We start from the raw sequence: 23702 nt of genomic DNA on the forward strand, positions 1-23702 counted from the left end.
CAGATGCAACCGCCAATGTAACTGCCGGTGTAACTACTGTAACTGCCTTGTGCAGGAATTTTATAAATGGTGGAAATTCGTCTAAGGCAGGGGGAGAACGATTCTGGCCTTAGACAAATTTATGAAACCTTTCCTTGTATTGATTTTGATATTAATAAAGGTTCGGAAGAGTTCCCGTATGTGGCTGTGTTGTTACTTTAACTTTCTGCCTAAAATATAAGTTGAAGTATTTCTATACTTAGTCAAATTCGTGAGAGTGTAAGGCTGAAGTCTATAAGCGTTGTAGACTGCCTAGGAGTGGTGTCGAAGAAAAAAATCGACCATCTATCAATTGGTATCAGAGCACGGTTGAAACGATGGTGACGAACGCAGAACTTCGGGAATTATTGCGCAGAGTTGAAGCCTTCATTGGGATCACTGATGAACGAATGGAAGACCCTACGTTGGTGGATCTCTTGATGCAGATTATAAACTTGAGACTAGATGCTGATAACACAAAGTCTGAAATCAATGTGTATCGTGATGAAATAGACGAACACATGGCAGAAGACTTGAATTTTTGTGAGGCAACGAAAGTACAATTGGAAGGACTGCAGAAAGAAAATGAAAACCTTCATGCAGAAGTTGTTGTATTGTGTCATGCTGTGGCAGCGTTAGGCTTAATTCGTGGGGAATCGTCTAAAGTTAGAATCCCGGAACCAAAGGCCTTTGGTGGCGCAAGGAGTGCTAAAGAACTGGAAAACTTCATCTGGGATATGGAACAGTATTTTACTGCTGCAAGGGTGCTTGAGACGGACAAGTTGAATATCACCACAATGTATTTAACTGGTGATGCTAAACTTTGGTGGAGGACTTGGAATGCAGATGACGTGAGTGCTGGACGACCCAGAATTGATACATGGAACAAGTTAATAAAAGAAATGCGTGATCAATTTCTTCCTACCAACGCTTCATGGCTTGCGAGGGATAAGTTGAAGAGACTGAGGTAAAATGGTTCGGTGCGGGATTACATCAAAGAATTTACCTCAGTGATGTTAGACATACAAAACATGTCTGATGAGGATAAATTACACAACTTCATTTCGGGTATGCAAGGCTAGGCTCAAAACGAACTTCGCAGGCAGAATGTGAAAGATTTGCCAGGGGCAATTGCTGATGCAGATTCGTTAGTGGATTTTCGGACGACTCGACCTAATACTGATGTTCCTTCTACTTCAAAACCTAAGAGAAAAGGTGAGAAGAAAGGGGACGGTAAGAGGAAGAATCGTAGAGACTATGCTAATGATAAAGGGAAGGCATCAATGAAAGAAGGAAACAAAGAAAACAGACCAATGAATAAAGATGGCAATTCGAAGGGCTGTTGGACTTGTGGTGGTCCTCATTTGGCTAAGTCTTGTCCAAACCGGGAAAGGGTGAACACTTTGCTTGCTGGAAAGTTGAATCAGGATGAAGAGGAAGAAGAAGTCGTGGCTGCTATGGTGAATCCGTTAGGTTTGTCTTTCAATCATATTACGTTGGTTAATAATGTTGAAAGGACGTTTAAGACTTCAAATCCACATGCTTCATTGATTCATATAGAGATGAAGGTTAAAGAGAAATGTGTGATAGCTATGGCTGATACAGGGGCTACTCATACGTTTATTGATGTAAATATTGCTGCAAAATTGGGACTTAAATTGACTAAAAGTCCTTCCTACGTCAAAACAGTTAATGCTAAGGCACAAGCCATTGTAGGCATGGCTTATGGGGTGTCTATGTCAACTGAGAATTGGGTAGGAAAACACAACTTAATGGTGATGCCATTAGGAGATTTTGAGATCATACTTGGTGTTGATTTCCTAAGAAAATTTCAGTTTGTTCCTTTTCCACACTTAGATGGAATAATGATAATGAATGAGGACAATGCTGGGTTTGTGAAGGGTATTTATCCGTTTGGGAAAATCAACAAAATTGCAAAGAAGAAGGAAAAAGGGTTGTTGTTGTCTGCTATGTCAATCGACAAAAGGTTGAAGAAAGGTAATGAAACTATACTTGCTGCCTTGGTCGAATTGAAGCCTGATGTCAAGGTAGAAGTGCCTGATTGTGTAGCTGAACTACTAAAACAGTATGCTGATGTGATGCCACCTGAACTGCCAAAGAAATTACCGCCAAGGAGGGATATTAATCATAAGATTGAGTTAATGTCAGGTACTATTGCTCCTGCACAAGCTCCTTATCGTATGGCTCCTAAAGAGTTGGCTGAATTACGTAAACAATTGAACGAGTTGTTAGATGCTGGGCTGATTCAACCATCTAAGGCTCCTTATGGTGCACCTGTTTTATTTCAAAAGAAGCAGGATGGGACGATGAGAATGTGTGTAGATTATAGAGCTTTAAACAAGGCAACTGTGAAGAATAAATATCCGGTTCCATTGGTGCAAGATTTGATGGACAGGTTGAGCAAGGCATGTTGGTTCACTAAGCTAGATCTCAAGGCAGGCGACTGGCAGGTAAGAATAGATGAAGGCGACGAGCCTAAGACTACTTGTGTAACTAGATATGGCTCCTATGAATTCCTTGTAATGCCGTTTGGGTTAACCAATGCCCCGGCTACTTTTTGCAATTTGATGAACAATGTGTTGTTCGACTATCTTGATGATTTCGTAGTTGTCTATCTTGATGATATTGTCATTTATAGTCGAACTTTGGAGGAACACGTTGATCATTTAAGTATGGTACTGTCTCAATTGAGGAAATATACGCTTTATGTTAAGATGGAAAAGTGTGAATTTGCTCAACAAGAGATAAAATTTTTGGGGCATCTTGTTAGCAAAAACCAAGTTAGGATGGATCCTACGAAAGTGCAGGCCATTGTTGATTGGCAAGCACCTCGCAGCGTGAAGAATTTGAGATCGTTTCTTGGGTTAGCTAACTATTACAGAAAGTTCATTGCTGGTTATTCGAAAAGGGCAGCGGCTTTGACTAATTTGTTGAAGAAAGATGTTAAGTATGTGTGGTCAGTAATATGTGAAGAAGCTTTTCAAAATTTAAAGGAAGCTATTGCATCTGAACCTATACTTAAGTTGCCTGATTTTGAGTTACCATTTGAAGTACATACTGATGCGTCTGATAAAGCTATTGGTGGCGTGTTAGTACAAGAAGGTCATCCCGTGGCCTTTGAAAGTCGAAAATTGAATGGTGCAGAACAAAGGTATTCGACTCATGAAAAAGAAATGGTTGTTGTTATACATTGCTTGCAGGTTTGGAGAGTCTATCTATTGGGAACTCGTTTTGTGGTGCGGACTGACAATGTTGTCAATACATTCTTCAAGACGCAGAAAAAGTTAAGCCCAAAACAAGCAAGGTGGCAGGAATTTCTGGCAGAATATGACTTCATGTGGGAGCATAAACCAGGGAAACATAACCAAGTTGCTGATGCATTGAGTCGAAAAGAGGTATTTGCTGCTGTATATTCAATTTCAAAACTTGAAACTGATTTTCTTGATAGAATCAGATTGTGTGCTGCAAATGACTCATTATATATTAAGTGGATGGGTCAAATGCAAGATGGAACAATGAGACTGTATTGGATCGAGGACGATCTGCTTCATTTTAAAGGGGGGAGAATCGTTGTACCAAATGGTGGAGGACTGCGCAAGGACTTGATGAAGGAAGCGCATGATACTACTTGGGCTAGTCATCCGGGTGTTGAAAGGATGTTAGCTCTGCTGTCTCGTGTTTATTTCTGGCCAAAGATGGAAGACGATATAGAGGCGTACGTAAAGACTTGTCATGTTTGTCAAATGGACAAGACTGAACGTAAGAAGGAAGCTGGTTTGTTACAGCCTTTGCCTATTCCTGAAAGGCCTTGGTTGTCGGTAAGTATGGATTTCATTTCTAGTTTTCCTAAGGTAGATGGCAAAGCATCGATTATGGTTGTAGTAGACAGGTTTTCAAAATATTCTGTTTTCATTGCTGCACCTAATTTGTGTTCATCTGAGATTGCTGCTGAATTATTCTATAAGTATGTTGTCAAGTACTTTGGTGTTCCAGCCGATATTGTGAGTGATAGGGATACAAGGTTCACAGGCAGGTTTTGGACAGCATTGTTCAATATGATAGGAACTGAGTTAAAATTCTCTACTGCAAATCATCCACAAACTGATGGACAGACGGAAAGAATTAATCATTTACTCGAGGAGTACTTGAGGCACTATGTAACAGCAAGTCAACGGAACTGGGTTGCTTTGTTGGACACTGCGCAATTGTGTTATAATTTGCACAAGTCGTCTGCAACGGAAATGAGACCTTTTGAAATCGTTTTAGGCAAACAGCCTATGACACCATTAGATGTTGCCAAAACTAAGAATCAGGGGAAGTGTCCAGCAGCATACAGGGTTGCAAGGGACAGACTTGAAATATTTTCTGAGGCACAAGACAGCCTGCGCAAGGCTCAGCGGCGCATGAAGAAATATGCTGATCAACATCGTCGCTCAGTAGAGTTTAATGTGGGTGACAAAGTGTTGCTGAAACTTACTCCTCAGATATGGAAACAGATTGTAAGCAAGACAAGACATAGGGGTTTGATTCCTAAATACGATGGCCCATTTGAAGTGGTGAAGAAAGTGGGTGAAGTTGCTTACAGACTGAACTTGCCAGAAAGGTTGAAGATACATCCCACTTTCCATGTGAGTTTTCTAAAACCTTATTTCGCAGATGCAGATGATCCGGACAGGAACAGATCGAAGAGGGCTCCTCCATCAATACCTACACAGTTTGATGCTGATATTGAGAAGATCCTTGATCACCGAATTGTGGGCACAAGTAAGAAGAATACGAAGACAGAATTCTTGATTCATTGGAAAGACAAGAGTGTAGCTGATGCAGTTTGGGAGAAAGCAAAGGACCTTTGGCAATTTGATGATCAAATCGAAGACTATCTTAAAACAGTCTCGATGAGGACATCGAGTTCAAGTGGTGCGGGTGGTTTGTTAGACCCGTAGTTTACTTGAGCTAATGACGCGCAGACATGGCAAGGATTCGGGCATTGGTCTTGGCATGTATGTGGGCAAAACAGTGCGGCTGTACAACTATGAGATAGTGAGCAGCAAAAGAATTCAAGGTGCTTGGGTGTTGGCAAAGCAGCTTGGATGTACAGGGCTTACGTGTGGGCAAAGTCGTCGGCAAAACAAGGCGGGGTGTTGGCCTTGCAAGGCAAGACTATGGACTTGACGTTGACAAGACAGAAGCTGAAATAAAACTAAGTGTTGGAAGCATGCTGAAATATTCTAAGTGTTGGAACGAAGCTGAAATATTCTAAGTGTTGGAATGAAGCTGAAATATTTTAAGTGTTGAAAGTAGGCTGAAATATTCTAAGTGTTAGAATGATGTAATTTCGGCTAAGTGTTAGAATGTATTTGAATTTGAAATATATTCTATCTCTTAGAATAATTAGTGCTGGAACTTAGTTTGAATTCTGTAAGGACAAGTGTTAGACATATGTCAGATGCAACCGCCAATGTAACTGCCGGTGTAACTACTGTAACTGCCTTGTGCAGGAATTTTATAAATGGTGGAAATTCGTCTAAGTCAGGGGGAGAACGATTCTAGCCTTAGACAAATTTATGAAACCTTTCGTTGTATTGATTTTTATATTAATAAAGGTTGGGAAGAGTTCCCGTATGTGACTGTGTTGTTACTTTAACTTTCTGCCTAAAATATAAGTTGAAGTATTTCTATACTTAGTCAAATTCGTGAGAGTGTAAGGCTGAAGTCTATAAGCGTTGTAGACTGCCTAGGAGTGGTGTCGAAGAAAAAAATCGACCCTCTATCAGTACCCAAGTATTATTAGACGGAGCACTTTCTCCATCCCAAAATAAGTAATATTTTAGTAACATAAATCTGTTCCAAAATAAATGTTAATCTTAAGAATTTAAGACAAATTTATATGTTTTTCTAGTTGTATCCTTGTACTTCATTTTTTAATAGTAATCAATGCTCAAGAAACAAGTATTAAATAGATATAATTCAGTAAACAACCCATTATATTTATTGACTTCTTAATGGATGAGATTTTTACTAAAATAACATACTTTAATGAAAATATTTTTTAGGAAAAATGGCACTTATCTAGAATGTAAGGAATAAGAAAAAGATCACCTGGCTTTATCGACCATGAAACTCAAAGCACTACTAAAAGGATATTTTACAGAACTTATGATCAACATTATACTTAAATTACTTGACTTTGTTTCCCTCCATACTTTATTGACTATTTACATAATAGCACGTCAAATAAAACTTATATACATAAGCTATTTTTCATTTCACCATTAATATAATTAATAGTAGAGACATCAAATGTAAGCTTAGATGCCCCGGTGAAATTTCAATTAGATTGCAAGCTAATGCTTGTATATATTCAAGCAGCAGCTACTTGATTAACATGTTTGGCTTCAAGCATCTTCTCGTATTCCTCGATTGATCTAAACAGCTCTGAGAAGTTTCCCTTCCCGAAGCCTCCACAACCGCCCTTCTGATAGACTTGTCCGTTTTCATCTTTGAGCATGCAACCGATTCTCTGAATTATTTCTATAAATATTGTTGGCCTGCAGAAAAATACAATTACAGTGATTGACAAACCATCGTTTTATGATACACGGAAGTTACGTTGCAAAACTACTGCGGTTAATTACAACATAGCTCAGCACTCAGCAGCAAAGAAAAGGTTTAATATGTATTGGTACAAATCGGTTAAGTGCATCTCGCATGAATTGGTACCACATCCATTCGAAAGTAACGTCTGGCAATACTCTATATGTTTTCCTGAACCTTTAGAAGAGGTACTAGAATAAGGTTTAATTATCGGCATGAAAACAAACTTCTTGTTCTTGTTCTTTTCCTGTTTTTTCATCCTTGTGTTTGTCCTAACAATTAAATAAAGATATATGATGATAAACGACTATTCCAAGCGTTATTCACCCTAGCCCATGTCAACATGTTTTACTCTTTATAAACCACCCCTGAATCGGTTTCCCCATATCCCTAAACAAACTTAATACCTTCAAAAGAAAAACTTTCATTGTGAAAATACCGAAAATGTTAAAAGAGTTCCATCTGCCTCTCAGCACTGTTTATTGTTTCATTTCAAAGTACATAGGCAGCTAGAAGAATGTTGTGAACACGGATGGCCCCGAGGCTGGCCAAGCTGCTGGGCCTGGAGCTAAACCATAATGAGGCCCAAGAATTAAATAGTCCAATACTGGATTTGATTCGGATCTAGGTTGAGTAAAATTTATATAGTTGTCATCTATGGTTTTGTGAAATTATGCATATTATAAAAAAAAAACTGTCTGATGCTCTCATCTCTTTCTAGAGTCTAAACCTCTCACCCTCATTCTTGTCTCTATCTTTAGTTACTTTGTTATTTTCATATTTCCATTATAATTTAATAGTTGAAGTGTTGTCACTGTAATTCAACTATCAAGTAATTATATAATACTTGAGTATTTAAGTTGAGAATTCAGGTTTGTTACAAAGAATCAATCTCATCTGTTGCAAGTGTGGAAGAGTCTAGAGTCGCACAATGGATTTTAGTTAACAGCTTGAGAAACCTGAGACTCATGGGGTAGTGTTTCATGCACAAGCATATCTCAATTGTTTTGAACTAATCTGCGCAGACTCTTCACTTTTGATGCCCCATCTGTGTCGGATTCTCCGTATATACACTACTTTTGACGAATCCGACAACATAGGTTTTGAATAATAATTCAAACTTTGACCTATTCCTTTTGTTTGTAAGAGCAGTTCTTTTTTCTTCATAATTTGTTTGACCTTTGTTCCTATTGTTCATATTCTATTTAAATTTTCAACATGTTGAAGATGAGAATTATATGGATCACAGACTTAGCCTTCTTCAACTCAGAAGCTTCCCTAATTATCAGCAAATATAAAATCTAAGCGTGAACCTTTTTTCGAGAATTACTCCCAAGGAACTTATACTGGACTTACCAACCTTCATCCGAAACAGTCGGTTAATCACAAGAAGACTGATCAATCAAGAGTCCTCGGTACTTCCATCAACAGACACACTCTTTAAGGAGTTCACATTTAGTTACATGGCAGGGGTGATCTCTAAAGCTAATAGGCCAGTGACAGAAACTGGTCGGAAATGTAATGCAAACTTCAATTACTCTGGTGTGCGACTCTGCTACAGTTCAGTGTTGCTGTTTGATGCCTTGCCGCTACTGTCTCAGCTAACTTTCAGACATCTCCTTACAATATTTCTAAATGATTCAATATTCACCAACTCCCAAGGCCCTAATTCTTTCCCCTTTGACAGTAAACATATATGAAGGTACTAGCCTACGGACACTAGACTCTCGACACTTTCTAAGCAAGAATCAATTCTCATGGTCCAGGTTTCAAAACAGCAAATACACTAACAATGTAAACATAAAAAACACCTACAGGTTCTTCTCATTTTAGACGTAGATTAATAGCCAGACAAAAGAGTATGCAACCTACAACAATTAGCTAACATAATGTGAAATATTTATTCAAACTGTCAGTTTGAATAACTTAAGAATATCATAATGTGTTATGGCAAAACTAATTGATAGGTAAAACAATTCTAGTCGATATAAAGAGTGATAACGTACCTGTCTCCCACAGGCTTGGTAAATATCTGAAGCAGAGTCCCCTGATCATCCCTGTCAACCAAGATTCCCAAATCTTCACACGCCTGGATTTGTTCGTCACTGAGTACATCCCCAGCCCTACTTTTCAAATTCTTATAATAAGTAGGCGGAGGTGAAGGCATGAATTCAAATCCCCCAACTCCACTCCTTTTCCTCATTTCCCTCAAAGTTCTGAATATATCCTCTGTAACCAAAGCTAAATGTTGCACTCCTGCCCCTTCATTATGCTCTAAATAAGTCTGAATTTGACTCTTCCTTTTAGTTCCATATACCGGCTCATTCATCGGAAGCAACACTGTCTCGTCATTGTTTGCCAACACAACCGAGTTCAGCCCGCTCTCAGCAGTTCCAACATCTTCAGCTGTAAACTCCGCAAATTCATGAAACCCCGTAAACGCCTTGATGTAATCCACTACAGGACCCAGCTCCGGTACATTCCCAACGGCGTGGTCCAGCCGGCGAATCCCATAATCCAGTTCCTTGAAGGATGATGTTTCATCCATTGCTTCAAAACCTGTTGGGAATATTGATATATAAATACAAGTGTTATCATCTCTAAATATTTATTTATGTGTTTAGGTAAGGCAGTTCAAATGAATTAAAACAGGACCAATTTCTTACCACCACTCATGAAAATAATTATATTTTCAACTTTGGAGCATAATATATAAAGTAATAACTTTCTTTAATATTATCGATGCACGGGTATATACTAGTTTGGGTTTAGGGAAAAAATATCAAGCATAACGTGTACCGGACGTTCATTTAACAACATAATTAAATTAATGAATGTGATTGACAAGTCTTTGTTAAAGCAAAACATAAACAAATAAAAGTGCTCCATAAATGGATTCACTGAACAAACTATTCGTATGTCTCACTATTACTCATAAACAGAAAAGAAAAAAAAAGGTAGTATAACTGTATAACGTACTGGATGGTCATTAATAAAAGTTAAAAATTACATTAGTTCTAAATTAAATTCTACTTATGGAACAGACGGAATAACAAATAATTTAAATAAAGTATTTTAGAGGGTTACTAGTAGTTAAAATAAACTGAGAATATAAATATTATTTATAAAAAACACACATTATATATAAGTCAAAATAACAAATTAAGTTAAGAGAGTATAAAAATTCACTTTTTTTTAGAAGTAACAGTAGAATAATACTCCCTAAATTCTTTTTAGGGGTCAATTTTTTTGGGAAAATTACGCGGTTAAGCAAACTTATACTACTTAATTACTCACCATGGTTATAGTTTGCTATAATTACCACTCGTGACTAACATTATACATTAATTACGTGGGCTGACTTCGAGTTTGTATATTAGCCACGTTTGTATAGGTATAATTCGTCATATTTGTATAATTCGCAACCAACAATTCTTTGTTTGATTTGTATTTGTATACGATTATTTATATTTGTATATGACGATAATTTCCTTTGATTTTTCGGTTTTGTCATCATCTACATTCAATCTTTTTGTGTATAACTTTTTAAAGTTTGTATAAACGTGTAGTTTTGAATTTTGTATAATATAATTTATATAATGTAATTTGTATAATATATTTTGTATAATTGTTTAAAGTTTATATGTTTATGATTGTATCAATTCGTTATTTCGAGTTTTATTATATTTGTATAATTTCAGACTTTATATTACTCAATTATACAAAAATACGTGAATTATACCAACGTACATGCGAATTATACAAACGAGATGCGAATTATACAAATTATTGTCCTCTCTCGCTCGCCTCTCTCCTCCCTTTCTCAATCTTGCTCGCCACTCTCCTCCCTTTCCCAATCTCTCTCGCCAAAATATACAAATGCATATGTATGATATACAATTATCTAACCGATATACATATACAATTCACCTCTCTCCCACTCTCTGCCCTCTCTCCTCCCTCTCCCAGACTCGCTCGCCACTCTCCTCCCTATAACATGTAGGGAGGAATTGCAATTAGCAATCTATAGCTATGGAGCGTAATTAAGCTATTTTTGAGTGACTCAATTTTTGTTTGGCACACACTATTAAGAAAATAATAATTAATGCACACTCACTACATTTTCGAAAACATTAATTCAAATTTAACAAATTGAGGTATAATAATTAAAAAAAATTATCCAAACAATCAAATTAAAAAATACTTAACAATAACGACGGAACGGAGGGAGTAGAAATGATTAGAGGTGTGTAGTGTCAGAAAAAAGAAGAGACGTAAATGCTAAACCTGGTAGGAAAATGAGGCTATCCGCATCTTTAACAAAACTCACAAACCGCAAAACGACGTCGCCATATAGATGAACTTCAGCAACAGCCACATGCTCATCAATCGTTACAGGTTCAAACCGAGGTTTCGCCCCATGGGAGACACTGGCGGAGAACGCCAGGTAAGCATTCTCAACCTCCAACGCAACAGCACGAACACCGAGCCCATGCTTCGCCGTAAAATCCCGATGAGTAGACGTTGAAAAACTAGGTATACCTGCCGTTGACGGTACTGAAATTGACGGCGAATAAGGAGCAGTGAAAACAAACTGAAGTTCGCCGGAAACAGAACGGAGGAGATAAGAAGCATGAACGGAGTTTCCGGTGGAGAGGTCTGATTTTGCTGTAATCGGCATGCCGAGAGACCATGAGAAACGACGAGATGTATTGGTTGCATCGCCGCACCAGAATTCGATGTGGTGGAAGCGTTTAACGGAGAAGAAATCGGAACGGGGATTAGCGCGGATGAAATTGTTGAAGCCTACTAGCTTGAAAGTAGCGCCGGTTGCATCTGTGGTGGTGGTGGAGAGACTTTCTTTTCCCATGCCCATGGTATTTTAGAGTTTACTTTAGACTCTGACAGAAATTTTATTGTTAAGAGGTGATGTGAAGTGAACAGAATGGTATTTGAAGCGAAAGGATTTTGAGAGTGGGAATGAAGATAGTCTTGGCACGTGTACTGGAATGATTTTATACGTCTCTTCCACTTGTTTTGTGTTACATTATCGACACGTGTATAAGATAGTGTTGACACATCTACTTGATTTTCTTTCATTTTTCATGGTATAATTTTTTATTTTCTTTAAACTATAATAAATAAATTTTAAAAATGTTTCAATTTTGATTACATTAAAATCATTATATCTTATTAATTTAGGTATCATATTTATTGTATTCATATAAGAAAATAAATTTATTACATAAAGTACAATGAATACATCAAAATCATTGTATCTTACTAAATTTAGGTGAGTATCATATTTGTTGAATTCATATAAAAAATAAATGCAGTATATATAAAGTACAATGTATGTGTATGATTAATTGTAATATCTTTTTTGTTAAATGTTTCATTATAAAATAAATTCAAGAATTGAATAATTCATTTTAAAATAAATGTATTATAAATAATGTTCATTGTTTCTTAATAATCAAATAATATTCATTATATCTTTACTAAAAACATCCAATGTATATGATAGTAAAAGAATAAATTATATAAGCAACACATCATTGAAACCATATTCAAAAATAACTTCTCATTTAAAAGGTTTCACAAAATCAACAATGACATGTCAAATACATAAAACATTATGTGAGTACAAAAGAGATCAATCCACATCCACTCAAAAAGATTTGCAGTTCACTAAATTGTCTTAGATATAATTATACTTTTAAAATATTAATAATTTATAATATTAATGCGACTATATATATATATATATCGAAATGAGTGATTTTTTTTTCATTAGCCCAAGTCGGGACTGGAGAAAAATATTATCTTAAAGAGATCATTAATTTACCGCCTATTAATTTAGTGAGGTTTTACTGTAATAACTATATTTTCTCTATTTTATATTAACTGAATTTGTAAGCCATCGCATATTTATTTTTTAAAAAATATTCAAGGACATAATTTAAATTGTATTTTTCATTTTTGTTTTTGTGAAATCATAAATATAACTTTGTAATTAGTGCAATTTATCTTCTAGAGAATATAAAATTTCATTAAAGGAAAAGACAAATATGAAAAAAAATATATTCAAATATCCATCTAATTTTGAACAATTCAATTATTTTGAAGAATGAATTCGCCCCCCCCCCCCCCCCCCCCCCTCTCCCCCCTCCCCCCCAAATAATCAATCCCAGAAAGAATGTCACATATTATATTTAGTAAAAAAACTTAACTATAAAATACTTATTTTATCGTTAATTAAATGATTGATAGTCACACAAACATATATGACTTATTTTAGTTTGCAAGTTTCAAAAATCATTCTTTCATTATTAAACTCTATAATATATTACACGCATAAACTTACTTTTCAATATATAATAACAAATATATTTATAACAAGGCAAAAGGGTTTGGTGGACCCTTGTACTTGTATCAATTTGTATTTTAGACCATTCTATTTAATCATTTATCAACTGAACTCTTAAACTCAATTAAAATGAGACTATTATGCCCCTCCAACCAGGTGTGTCCTTTACGTAAATGACATGTCATATCACGTCAGATATATTAATGCCATATCATAATTATTTCATAACTAGTTTTTAAAATTATTAACCAAAATTATTTAATAAAAGGTAAAATAATAAAATTTTAATTTATTCTTTAAAGTAAAACTTCATACATCCGATGCTCCCCATTTTCATTATTTCAAGCCAAAATCTACCGGAGAAATCCATCGCCGCCGTCGTTGCCACTTTTGCTGGCGAAATCACAAATACTCTCTCCCTCACCTGTCTTCATCTTCGCCGCACACCATCACCATTTTTCTTTCCTCCTTCAATCTCCACAAAACCAACAACCTAAGCCACCACACCACTAGATCTGACCGAAAAACCTCTTCACAACCATGACCTCACGCCCTCACCCACTTCGTTCTCCTCTCCACTGATCAGTGCCGCCTCTCTCCCACTCCACTGCGAAACAGTGGTCTTCGGCGTGCACCACCAGCACTGCTTTCTGCGATTTAGTAGTCTCCGGCGAGCACTTGGTCTACTTTTTCCCTCCGCGGTGAATCGGTGGACTCAATGAGATGATCTGCTAAATAGATGTTAATAAATTGCGGAGAAGAAAAAAAATTTGGTTAGGGGATGAAATGGATGAAAAGGAGGGGTAGTGGGTGAAGAAGAAATGACTCTTTAATTAATTGTTTTTAAAAAATTATATCTTTTTAATTTTAATATTTTTTTAACCCAAAAATGTTATTCACTCGCTTAAGAGGCGTGTAGTTACACACTTTTGTCAACTCAGACATTCTAATGCCACATAAGCCTGATCAATTGTCAGAGAGATTTGTTAAATTGTGTTTTATTCAGTATAAGAATTCAATTGACAAATGATTAAGTAGAAGAATCCAGAATACAAATTGATACAAGTACAATGGTCCACCAAACCCTTTGCCTTATAACAATGATATCTTTTCCATTTTTCATGTTATAGGGTGTGTTTGACACAAAGATCTTTGTAAAAAAAATAAAATTATGCACTGATTTACATATTTGAAAAATATTTCCTTTAAGAAAATAAGCTTCTTAAAAATGAAAGAAAATAACTTATCTAATGAAAGTAAAGTAAACAAGTTAATATAAGTGATATTTCAATGTCCCCTTCTCATCCACTCAATCTCACCCCTTTGTCTATCCTATTTCCTGACACCCCCGAACCTCTACTCTTCATTTCTATTCGCCTCCACTCTCAAATAAATTAGTTAAGAGTGATTGTTCTAAAATGATATTCAAAATTTAGAATTTGTTGTGAACTTAAAACATCATCAATTTGTGAAATAATTGGGCAAATCGATCGTTCACAATATATATTGCACTTACATAACAAAATTTTTAACTTTTCAATTGCACAATGATTATTTTATTTTTACAGTGATGTTTAAAAGAATTGATATACACTTTATGTACAATATTGCAAAACTCCTTTGTGTTTTTTTTTATATATAATAATATCTAAAATTTTGACATACAATATTATACATTCAGTATATACATGTTATACGAATTTATAAAAAGTATTTACATACTCATATATCCTTCTATATAATATTATACAAAACTGATTCCGTTATTTTTGTTGAATTCAAGCACTATATCCATCTTATACACCTTAAAAACTTCATCAAATCATCCTAAATTTCAAGTATAAATTTCATATATGACATATATTATAGTATTATTTTCAAGCTATAGCAGTAGATTTAGACTTTCAAGATATAACATTAAAAATTTCAGGTTATAACAAATTTACAAAAAAAGAAATGTTTTTATTAATTGAAAAAAACTTAAAAAAAAAAAAAGATAAACGGAAATTTAAAAAAAAAAGGAATTAGAAATAATAAAGAAAAAAACTGAAAAAATGGAAATAGATGTATTAATTAAATTTGAATTGATTGATGATAATTTTTAATTAGCATAATTTTAGGAGATTCAAACTAATTAGGAATATTTGTTTTCCTTAATTCACTCTAATATGTTAAAATTAATTAAAAAGTCTTATTTTATCCATTTTCAAAAAAACAAAATAAAACCAGATGTAATTGATGTTGGTGCAACATTTACTGATCTTTGTTTTAAATTGTAAGATTCGTTTATTCCAGTATTTATACAGATTGTATGCAACTTCATACATCTTTAAAAATACTTAATCCACGCTTGTTAAGACAATATAATTTACAATTAGGTTGTAAATTGTCCAGGATGAAAAAAATGTAAAACAAAAATGTAATTGAGGTTGTTACAAAATACAATTATCACTATTTTACATTGGCATAATCGTTTATACAAGGTATTTATACATGTTGGATACCAACTTCATTTTTTTTTTATTTTTTTATTTTTTTGTGTTAGAATATGAATTTGGATGCCAAAGGTGTACATTTTGGATACCAATTATAAGTCAGAGTTAGTTCATGAACTCTAAATTAGTAGTATGATTTCATTCTAGTTAATAAGACATTGTAAAATCATAAACTCTAAATGTTGAATCCAATTTGTATGCATTTTGTATATAACTGTTATCCCGAGAATTATTATAGTCAATGTGTAATTTATCTTTAGAATGGTGTATCCATTTGGAATGCAGTCTGTATATAACTATTATCCTGCGATTACAATAGTCAATCTGTAATTCATATGTAATTGGTATCTTCTTGAAATAAAACAGTGGATATTATATATATCAAATACTTAAAGCTGTAACAAACACAAAAATATCGTCCAAAAGTAAAAAAAAAAAACTTGTAATTCTAAAAAGTCTAATGTGCAAACTATCTCAAATTTGATCTCCGTGGTCTTGGTGTGGGATAATTGCTGGTATTCAGAGCATGTTCTTTTGCTATGCGGGGTCCATCAAATTTGCTAGCAATAGTGCCAGTTACTTCACTCTCACTGGTCGCGCCATCATCATTCTTTATTTTTCCATAATGCCATATGATTGTGGCATATCTTTGACGATGGTACTTTGCATCGATATCAACAGAACGCATATCAAAAACTCCATTACTGATGTATTCAACAAATAGACACGTGTACAAATCACAATCAGAGAAAAAATTGAAAGAAAAATCATTTTATACCATTTTCATACCAATGTTAAAAATTTAAATACATTAATGAAGAAATTGAAAAAGAAACCTTCCTATTAGAAAAAATCTCAATTTCATATCAATATTAGTCATAATTCATACAAAACAGAGTAATTTAACAATTCATACCATTTGCATACCAATTTAACAACTCATACCATTGGGCTACTGATATCAAACCAATTTCATACCAATGTCAAAACACAATTCATACCATTTGCATACCAATATTACATCACATTTCGTATAATATCCCAAAATCATATATTAAAGTGAGATTCATATAAATATTATTCACATTTTGTACAAGTTTCACCCAAACAAAAGTTTCGAAACAACAATAAGCATTATGTGATAATTTTAGCAAAAAAATCACTAATTTGAATAATGTGAAAATAAATTGAATATAATACTTACCCTAACAGCTTTTTTGGCCTTTTTTGGATATTCGAATTTCTGATACCTTTTTTTTGTTGTTCTTCTTGTTGATGGTTTAAAAAATTGAGCAATTTCTACATTTATTGCTTTTTTTCTTTTTTATTTCACTAATAAAATCAGAATTCGAATCAAAAGGGGTTTCTACAATTTTCCCCTTCCTCTTCTTTCCCTTTTGATTTGCCGGACTCACCATTTTCTTTGCTTCGTTTTTTTCTCCTTTTGATCCTTCAACTGAGAGGAACCACACTTTGCAAGAATTTCAGCATTCTTCGTGTGTAGATCTCATCCCACCATTAAATCATATAAATGTGGGAGTTCTACTGATTTTCTTTTTGAATGAAGAAGACGAACGTTGAAGATGGTGAGAGAGAAAAAGTTAGTTCTCTGTAAAAGAGAAACGTGGGGGGTGGGTGTGTGGAATTTACGTGTTGGTAAAAGAGGAAGGTGGGGGTTGCTGTGTGAAATCTGGAAAAAAATTCCTAAAATGGTGGAAGAGATAATGACAATTGATTCTCTAATATTAATGTTATCCCTAAAATGGTGGAAGAGATAATAACAACTGATTCTCTAATATTAATGTTATTTCTCTTACTTATTAATTATAATGTAATTATAAAAATAATAACTAATTAATTAAATTATAAATTAAAACTAATCTGTTAATATTTGTAATTAAACTGTTATAAGTAGTAATATAAAAAAAGTACATCTAAAGGCTGTAATATTAAGCCTTAAATAGATATATGAGGTGATTTTTCCAATTTGAAATTAAGACACCTCAATACATATTCATTTGTCCTGCAATAATGCTCACTTGAAATAAGCTTAGTTACACAAAATCAATTCAAATTTTGAAGCGTCAAATATCAACAATGACCATATAAGAAGTTTCTGCTCTTTAGTCACATTCTCGACATTAGAGCAATGAATAATCACATTTTTCAGTTTCAAATAATATTTTTCAATAAATTTTATTCAACAAATTCATTCTCAAATATTTGCAAACTAGAATCAAATTCTCATATCATAACCTTTTGGACATCAACTAATTTCCACGATACTCATTTTTTTGGTATTTATTTATGGTGAAAACGGAACAATTTAGGCCAAAAATTTTCAAATGCTTTCGACAAGTTAGTTTTAGTTGAAGTTTGAACATGTGTTTCACATAGTTTTTAGAAACATATTTCACTTTTAAAAATAAAAAATATAATATAATTTATATCCATAAATTCTAATGTTATTAAAAAACACCTAGAAATTCAATACAATATTATTATTTTATAATGAACTAAATAATGCATCATCCAAAAATTATAACATGATATTTTAATAAAATCTACTAATAACACCATTACCTCACTCACCGACCTACCAAAAAAGAGTACTACAATAGTGAATTCGTTTTTTTTTAAAGAATAAACAAAGCCACAAGAAAGTGTCATTCATTATAGATATGAATGGTTTAATGAGAAGTACTTGGATAGATATATTATATATAGTTGGAGTAATGATTAGTGGGCTCCTTTTATAAAACTAGATAAGTATGTCCCATGCTAAGCACGGGCCCAACGTCTTACATTTCAAGGTGCTCACTTATATGTCCATAAATTGATAAAAAATGATTCCTACCTTTCTTTACAAGCCCAGAACACCTGAACAAACTTAAACCACTGAAAAATCCATGCTACCACATCCTTCACAGAGCTACACAACACAATTCACCATGAAAACTATACCAAAACGACGGGCTCATGACGTAGGAAATTTTTTGATAAAGAGCTTAGAAGAGATCATGAACACACAAGGATGATTGGAGTAGCAATTCTTTGATTTTTATGGATTTCTTACGAGCTGGAATGATAAAAAAGTGAAGAAGATGCTAACTTATAAGGTTTCACCGACCTAGGGGACCCACTAGCCACCTCTGCTGCGCAGTCGGTACAAAATGTTAATATCTCACTATTCTGGTGTCGTATGAATGAATGGTTTGATGTGTCAAAAACTAGACTCGTAGACCTTTGATTTGATATATTGTGGGCCCTCTATCTCTTCTTATATTGGGAGAAAACCTCCGAGACATTTGCACTAAATTTTCAGAGAAATCTTTAAAAGGGAACTTTCCATAACTATTGCCAACTTTTATTACTAAACTCTCTTAACTTCAAAAATTAAGATGTGACACTTGAGAACATAAATTATGACCCACATCCTTACTGATATATTAATCACTCTTCGTGTTTTCACGAAGATACGAGTTATGTTAGAGTTCCAAAAAGTCAGGGGGTTACATATATTCTTCCTAATACTCGACTATTTCTATTCCGCCATATATAATGGCTCCAGCTGAGTTAAATGAGCTAAAAGAACAGTTGAAAGATCTTCTTGATAAAGGTTTCTTTCAACTTAGTGTCTCACCTTGCGGCGCTCCGTTCTTATTTGTGAGGAAGAAAGATGGTTCCCTTAGGATGTGTCTTGACTACCTCCAATTGAACAAGGTTACTATAAAGAATAAGTATCCCCTTTCGAGAATTGATGATCTATTTGATCAACTCCAGGGTGCCACTGTCATGACCCAAAATAGACGTGATGATACTCGTTTTATCTCACCAAGACAAGTCAGACTACCACCCAAATAATACGATAAATACGAGAGTAAAGCGAGAATAAAAGTTTAATACTTTAATATAATGCAGAAATTCATAATCGACTTAAATATGCCCCCAAAATCTGGTTGTCATGAGTACAAGTCTCTAATGTGTTATAAGAAAATTGAAAGAAAATACAAGTCTTAAATGACATTGTTTCAAGAATAGAACAAGATCATAATTGAGGAGAAAGCAAGTCTGCTGAAATGACAAACAACTACATCACAAATCTTCATAGGAAGCCTCAGAAAAGAAAAGAATAAAGAGTATCACGAAGATCCGGGCTAGTAACCTACAAAAATGTAGAAGCAATGAGTGAGTACCAAACCACACAATACTCAGCAAGTAAACTTCTAAACACAATCTAAGGGAATAGAATATGGGTACTCCTTAACACCCCAACTGAACCTCCACAACCACAACCTGCATAAAACCAGTCAAACCTAACAGTTCACAATTTACATAGCACACAACTCAACAACAACACTCTAACAATTACATATCCTCAACAACAAGCTCAATATCCATCAATCACAAGTTCCATATAAAGGCACTCACAAGATCAGCAACACACAACATCAAGTTCACCAATGATAAATATAAGTAATGCAATGAAATGCAATGTCAAGTATAGTGATACGTGTCTGACCTAATAATACACACCTGCTATCTCTCAGTCCGTGACCCATGGGGGACATATATTTTCATGCATCCGTCGCGACTTGCAACACGACCCTCGATAACAAAACTGTCATGGAGTGCGACACGTCCCTTGAAAGAAAGTATCTGTCGCGGTGCGCGACACGACCCTCGAAATGGTACATTCTCTTTAACTTCTTATCCTTCCTCAATTCACACAACACTTATCACAACCATGTCTCAGAACCAATGAAAATGATATGTTCACACAAATAATAAGGAGAAATACCATTTTCGTAACAATGCACAATGCACAATTCACAACAACATAATCGTGATACAATATCAATAATGAATTAATAAGCCTTTCAAACCATTCTCAACACATCACACACCAATAATTAATCACATTGTCTTTTATTACCCCTTTTTCATCATTAGAATTATTCAGTATGGACAAGTCAACCCATCACCAAGTCCCATTACTCCCTAACACATACCACAAGGAAATGCATGATTCTATGCACTTAACAAGGGTTTAGAAATCCACTTGCCTCAAATAGTTGAACAATCACTCATGGACTTGAGTCTTCCTCTTTCGTTGGACTTCCAAATCAATGCAATCTATTCAAATAAATAATCACAATAAGATTTTGAAACTAACAACAACCATATGCTTAGCTTAGACCCAAAAATCACTCAAATGTATAATAAAGTTCCTATGCTTGATCCCAATTAACATGTCAACTCTCATATTTTTAAAATTTTAAAACTAGGGTTAAGTTCCAATTTCACCAATATCATGAATCTAATGTATTCACATAAATATAATATACCTAATAATTAATTACATATCTCAATATATGGACAAGTCAACCCATCACCAAGTCCCATTACTCCCTAACACATACCACAAGGAAATACATGATTCTATGCACTTAATAAGGGTTTAGAAATCCACTTGCCTCAAATAGTTGAACAATCACTCATGGACTTGAGTCTTCCTCTTTCGTTGGACTTCCAAATCAATGCAATCTATTCAAATAAATAATCACAATAAGATTTTGAAACTAACAACAACCATATGTCTAGCTTAGACCCATAAATCACTCAAATGTATAATAAAGTTCCTATGCTTGATCCCAATTAACATGTCAACTCTCATATTTTTAAAATTTTAAAACTAGGGTTAAGTTCCAATTTCACCAATATCATGAATCTAATGTATTCACATAAATATAATATACCTAATAATTAATTACATATCTCAATATATCAAAACTTGAATCAATGATAAGAAATCCAAAATTGAAACTAGAACGAAGGAGTCCAACCCCAACAGTGCATTGATTGCCCACTCACCATCATTCCATTAATTTCCAATCATTTTCTCATGACTACCCTCTAATGGCAATCACTACGTAATAATATATTTTTTAAAAATTTGTTTTCAACCATTTTAATAACCCGTGACACCCTTAGTATAAGAACAATAGTTCTTAATCCAATCAGATAGTCATGCTAGGATGCCCTCTATTCATTATTAAATAACTAGCTATATAAGAATTTAAGAGTAGATGCACTTTCTGTATATTTACCTGCAATTTGAAGTGTGAAACCTTCTTCAACCTTCATCTTCAAAGGTAACTTTCTGCCTCCCTTTTCTTTTCTTAAATATTTATTTATAAAATGTGACAAGCCGTACTACTTATTTTAATAAATATGGGACAAAGAGTATAGGGTATGAAATAAATTATGAACTTAGCCCACTAACCACCGAATAAAATTAATTATTTAAAATCATCCGTCAACTAAACAATCGTAATTAACAAATAGCTCGAAAATTTCCAAACCAACTTCATCGATAGATCAAAATTGACTCAGGCAACTATCAGAAGGGGTAAAATGGTAATTTTATGATAATTTCCAAAAAATGATTTTTGTGGGTCATTACATTATCCACCATCAAAAACCATCTTCATCCTCGAACATACAGAAGAAGAAGGACGAATAACCTACGTTACCAAATGTAATGACCCTCATGGTCATTTCTGTGTCTTGCCTTCTGTGTGTCATTTAGAGCGTTCCTATAGCGACCCCAAGTCATTTATGAATTGCTGGGACTGACAGTTCGGTCACCTGGTCGCTCGTTTGGTCTTGGTGCGAGTTTTTGTGTTTTGGAGCCTTATGAACCTTGAACGATCATTTTCGATCAAAAGTTCAAGAAGATGACATTGGAATCCAATTCTGACGATTCCATCAGCTCCGGAAGGGTCATTTTAGGCTAGTAGCATGGTCGACATGACTCCCGAGGTTTTCAGTGTGAGTCGGTGCGATTAGACGTTTTAACTTTAAGTTTAAGCCTGAGTTTGACTTTGGTCAACATTCTGAGTAAACGCGCTCAGATGAGAATTCTGTCAGCGTGGTTAGCTCCGAAATGTCGAGTTTGGTCTAGATTGACCCTTCTTTTGTGTCTGGAGGTTTTCGATATCTTTTCGAGCCCTTTTGTGGGTTTTGACTTAAAATGACTTTTGGAAGTGGGACCCACTTTTTATCGAAATGACCTCTGATGGAAATTTTGACTGCACCGATGAGTCTGGAATGTCGAATTTGGTATGGTTGCATATCTCGTTTGCGTACACGGGATTCCGAACGAGATCGGAACACCCCATCGGAATTTTAAGTTTTGGAAATGTTGCAGATTTTCTGCAATAGATTGCAGAAAATCAGCAACATTTTCCAAATTTCAAACCCTCATCTCTCAACCGATTTGGGTGATCCAAAAGGCAAAGTTGTGAGATTTTTCGAGGACAACGCGTTGGTGATCTCGGATAGTGATTTGGAGTCCCCGTTTGAGGTAATTTTTGGAAAATACCTGCTGCCAGACCTCTTTTTGTGAGCTTGATTTTGGAAATTTTTGAGACTTGTTTTCTTAGCCATTTTAGATCCCATTTTGGTGATTTTTGAGGCTATCTTGAGCGGTTTTTCGAGGAGAACATTGTGGTGTTGTCAGATTTTACTGTAGACCCCTTGTTTTTGGTAAATACACTGCTGCCCCATTTCTAATTTTTGAGAAAATTTGGGTTTTAGTTGCATGTTGATATTGTGTTGTTCCCGAGCCTCGAATTGTATCCCATTTTGGGACATGAGCTGGGGGAACTGGTTAGGACCCACTTTTGGGGTTAATTTCGAAATTTCCTGCGTGCGTCCCACGATTCCCGTTTTGACTCCAAAATTGACCCGTCTCCGTTTGTTGTGATTTTTGTGTCTAAACGACCGTATTAACGTTGTGACTCTATTTTTGATAGCGGAGCAGCATTTCGAGGACGTTCAGAAAGGGAAAGCTTCGAAGGAGTAATTTTGGAGCGCGTGTGATCGGCCTACTGGTAGGCTACGGTTTCCCTCTCTTAGATTGAGCTCGAGAATGTGAATGCATGTTGATTAGTTGGGATTTGGGTTGGGTAGTTATTGAATCTTGCATAGGTGTTAGGAAATCATGTTTTCGGCCTATTTCGGGAATTATCGGGTAACTGTGAGCATACTTTGTGTTATTAACGGACCCTCCTCGCTATGTGGAGTGCTTGCATGCTTAATTATTGTTTATTTGAAGCATGTTGGGCCTTAGTTTAGGTTTGACTAGGGCTTGCCTTAGAAATACATTATTCGGATCCAATAGGCCTTAGTTTTGCCCC

At 34.8% G+C, this 23702-nt stretch overlaps 1 protein-coding gene and 1 long non-coding RNA gene across 2 annotated transcripts in view; one reads left to right on the plus strand and one right to left on the minus strand.

Annotated features, from left to right (window-relative positions):
* Nucleotides 1–6274: 6274 nt before the first annotated feature.
* On the minus strand, nucleotides 6275–11576 carry LOC125867484 (4-hydroxyphenylpyruvate dioxygenase-like). The gene is made up of 3 exons (XM_049548000.1): nucleotides 10921–11576; nucleotides 8640–9192; nucleotides 6275–6587 (listed from the first exon to the last, which is right to left on the minus strand). Exons 1-3 carry the CDS (start codon nucleotides 11507–11509, stop codon nucleotides 6401–6403), a joined length of 1329 nt encoding a protein of 442 aa, XP_049403957.1. The 5' UTR covers nucleotides 11510–11576; the 3' UTR covers nucleotides 6275–6400.
* An 11187-nt stretch (nucleotides 11577–22763) lies between these two features.
* The window catches only part of LOC125867485 (uncharacterized), a 9844-nt gene continuing 8905 nt past the window's right edge, over nucleotides 22764–23702 (plus strand). Inside the window, exon 1 of the long non-coding RNA XR_007446652.1 lies at nucleotides 22764–22867. This is a non-coding gene — a long non-coding RNA (uncharacterized LOC125867485). The remainder of the gene's footprint in view (nucleotides 22868–23702) is intronic.

Source organism: Solanum stenotomum, chromosome 6 (genome assembly GCF_019186545.1).
Source record: "Solanum stenotomum isolate F172 chromosome 6, ASM1918654v1, whole genome shotgun sequence".
Taxonomy (NCBI): domain Eukaryota; kingdom Viridiplantae; phylum Streptophyta; class Magnoliopsida; order Solanales; family Solanaceae; genus Solanum; species Solanum stenotomum.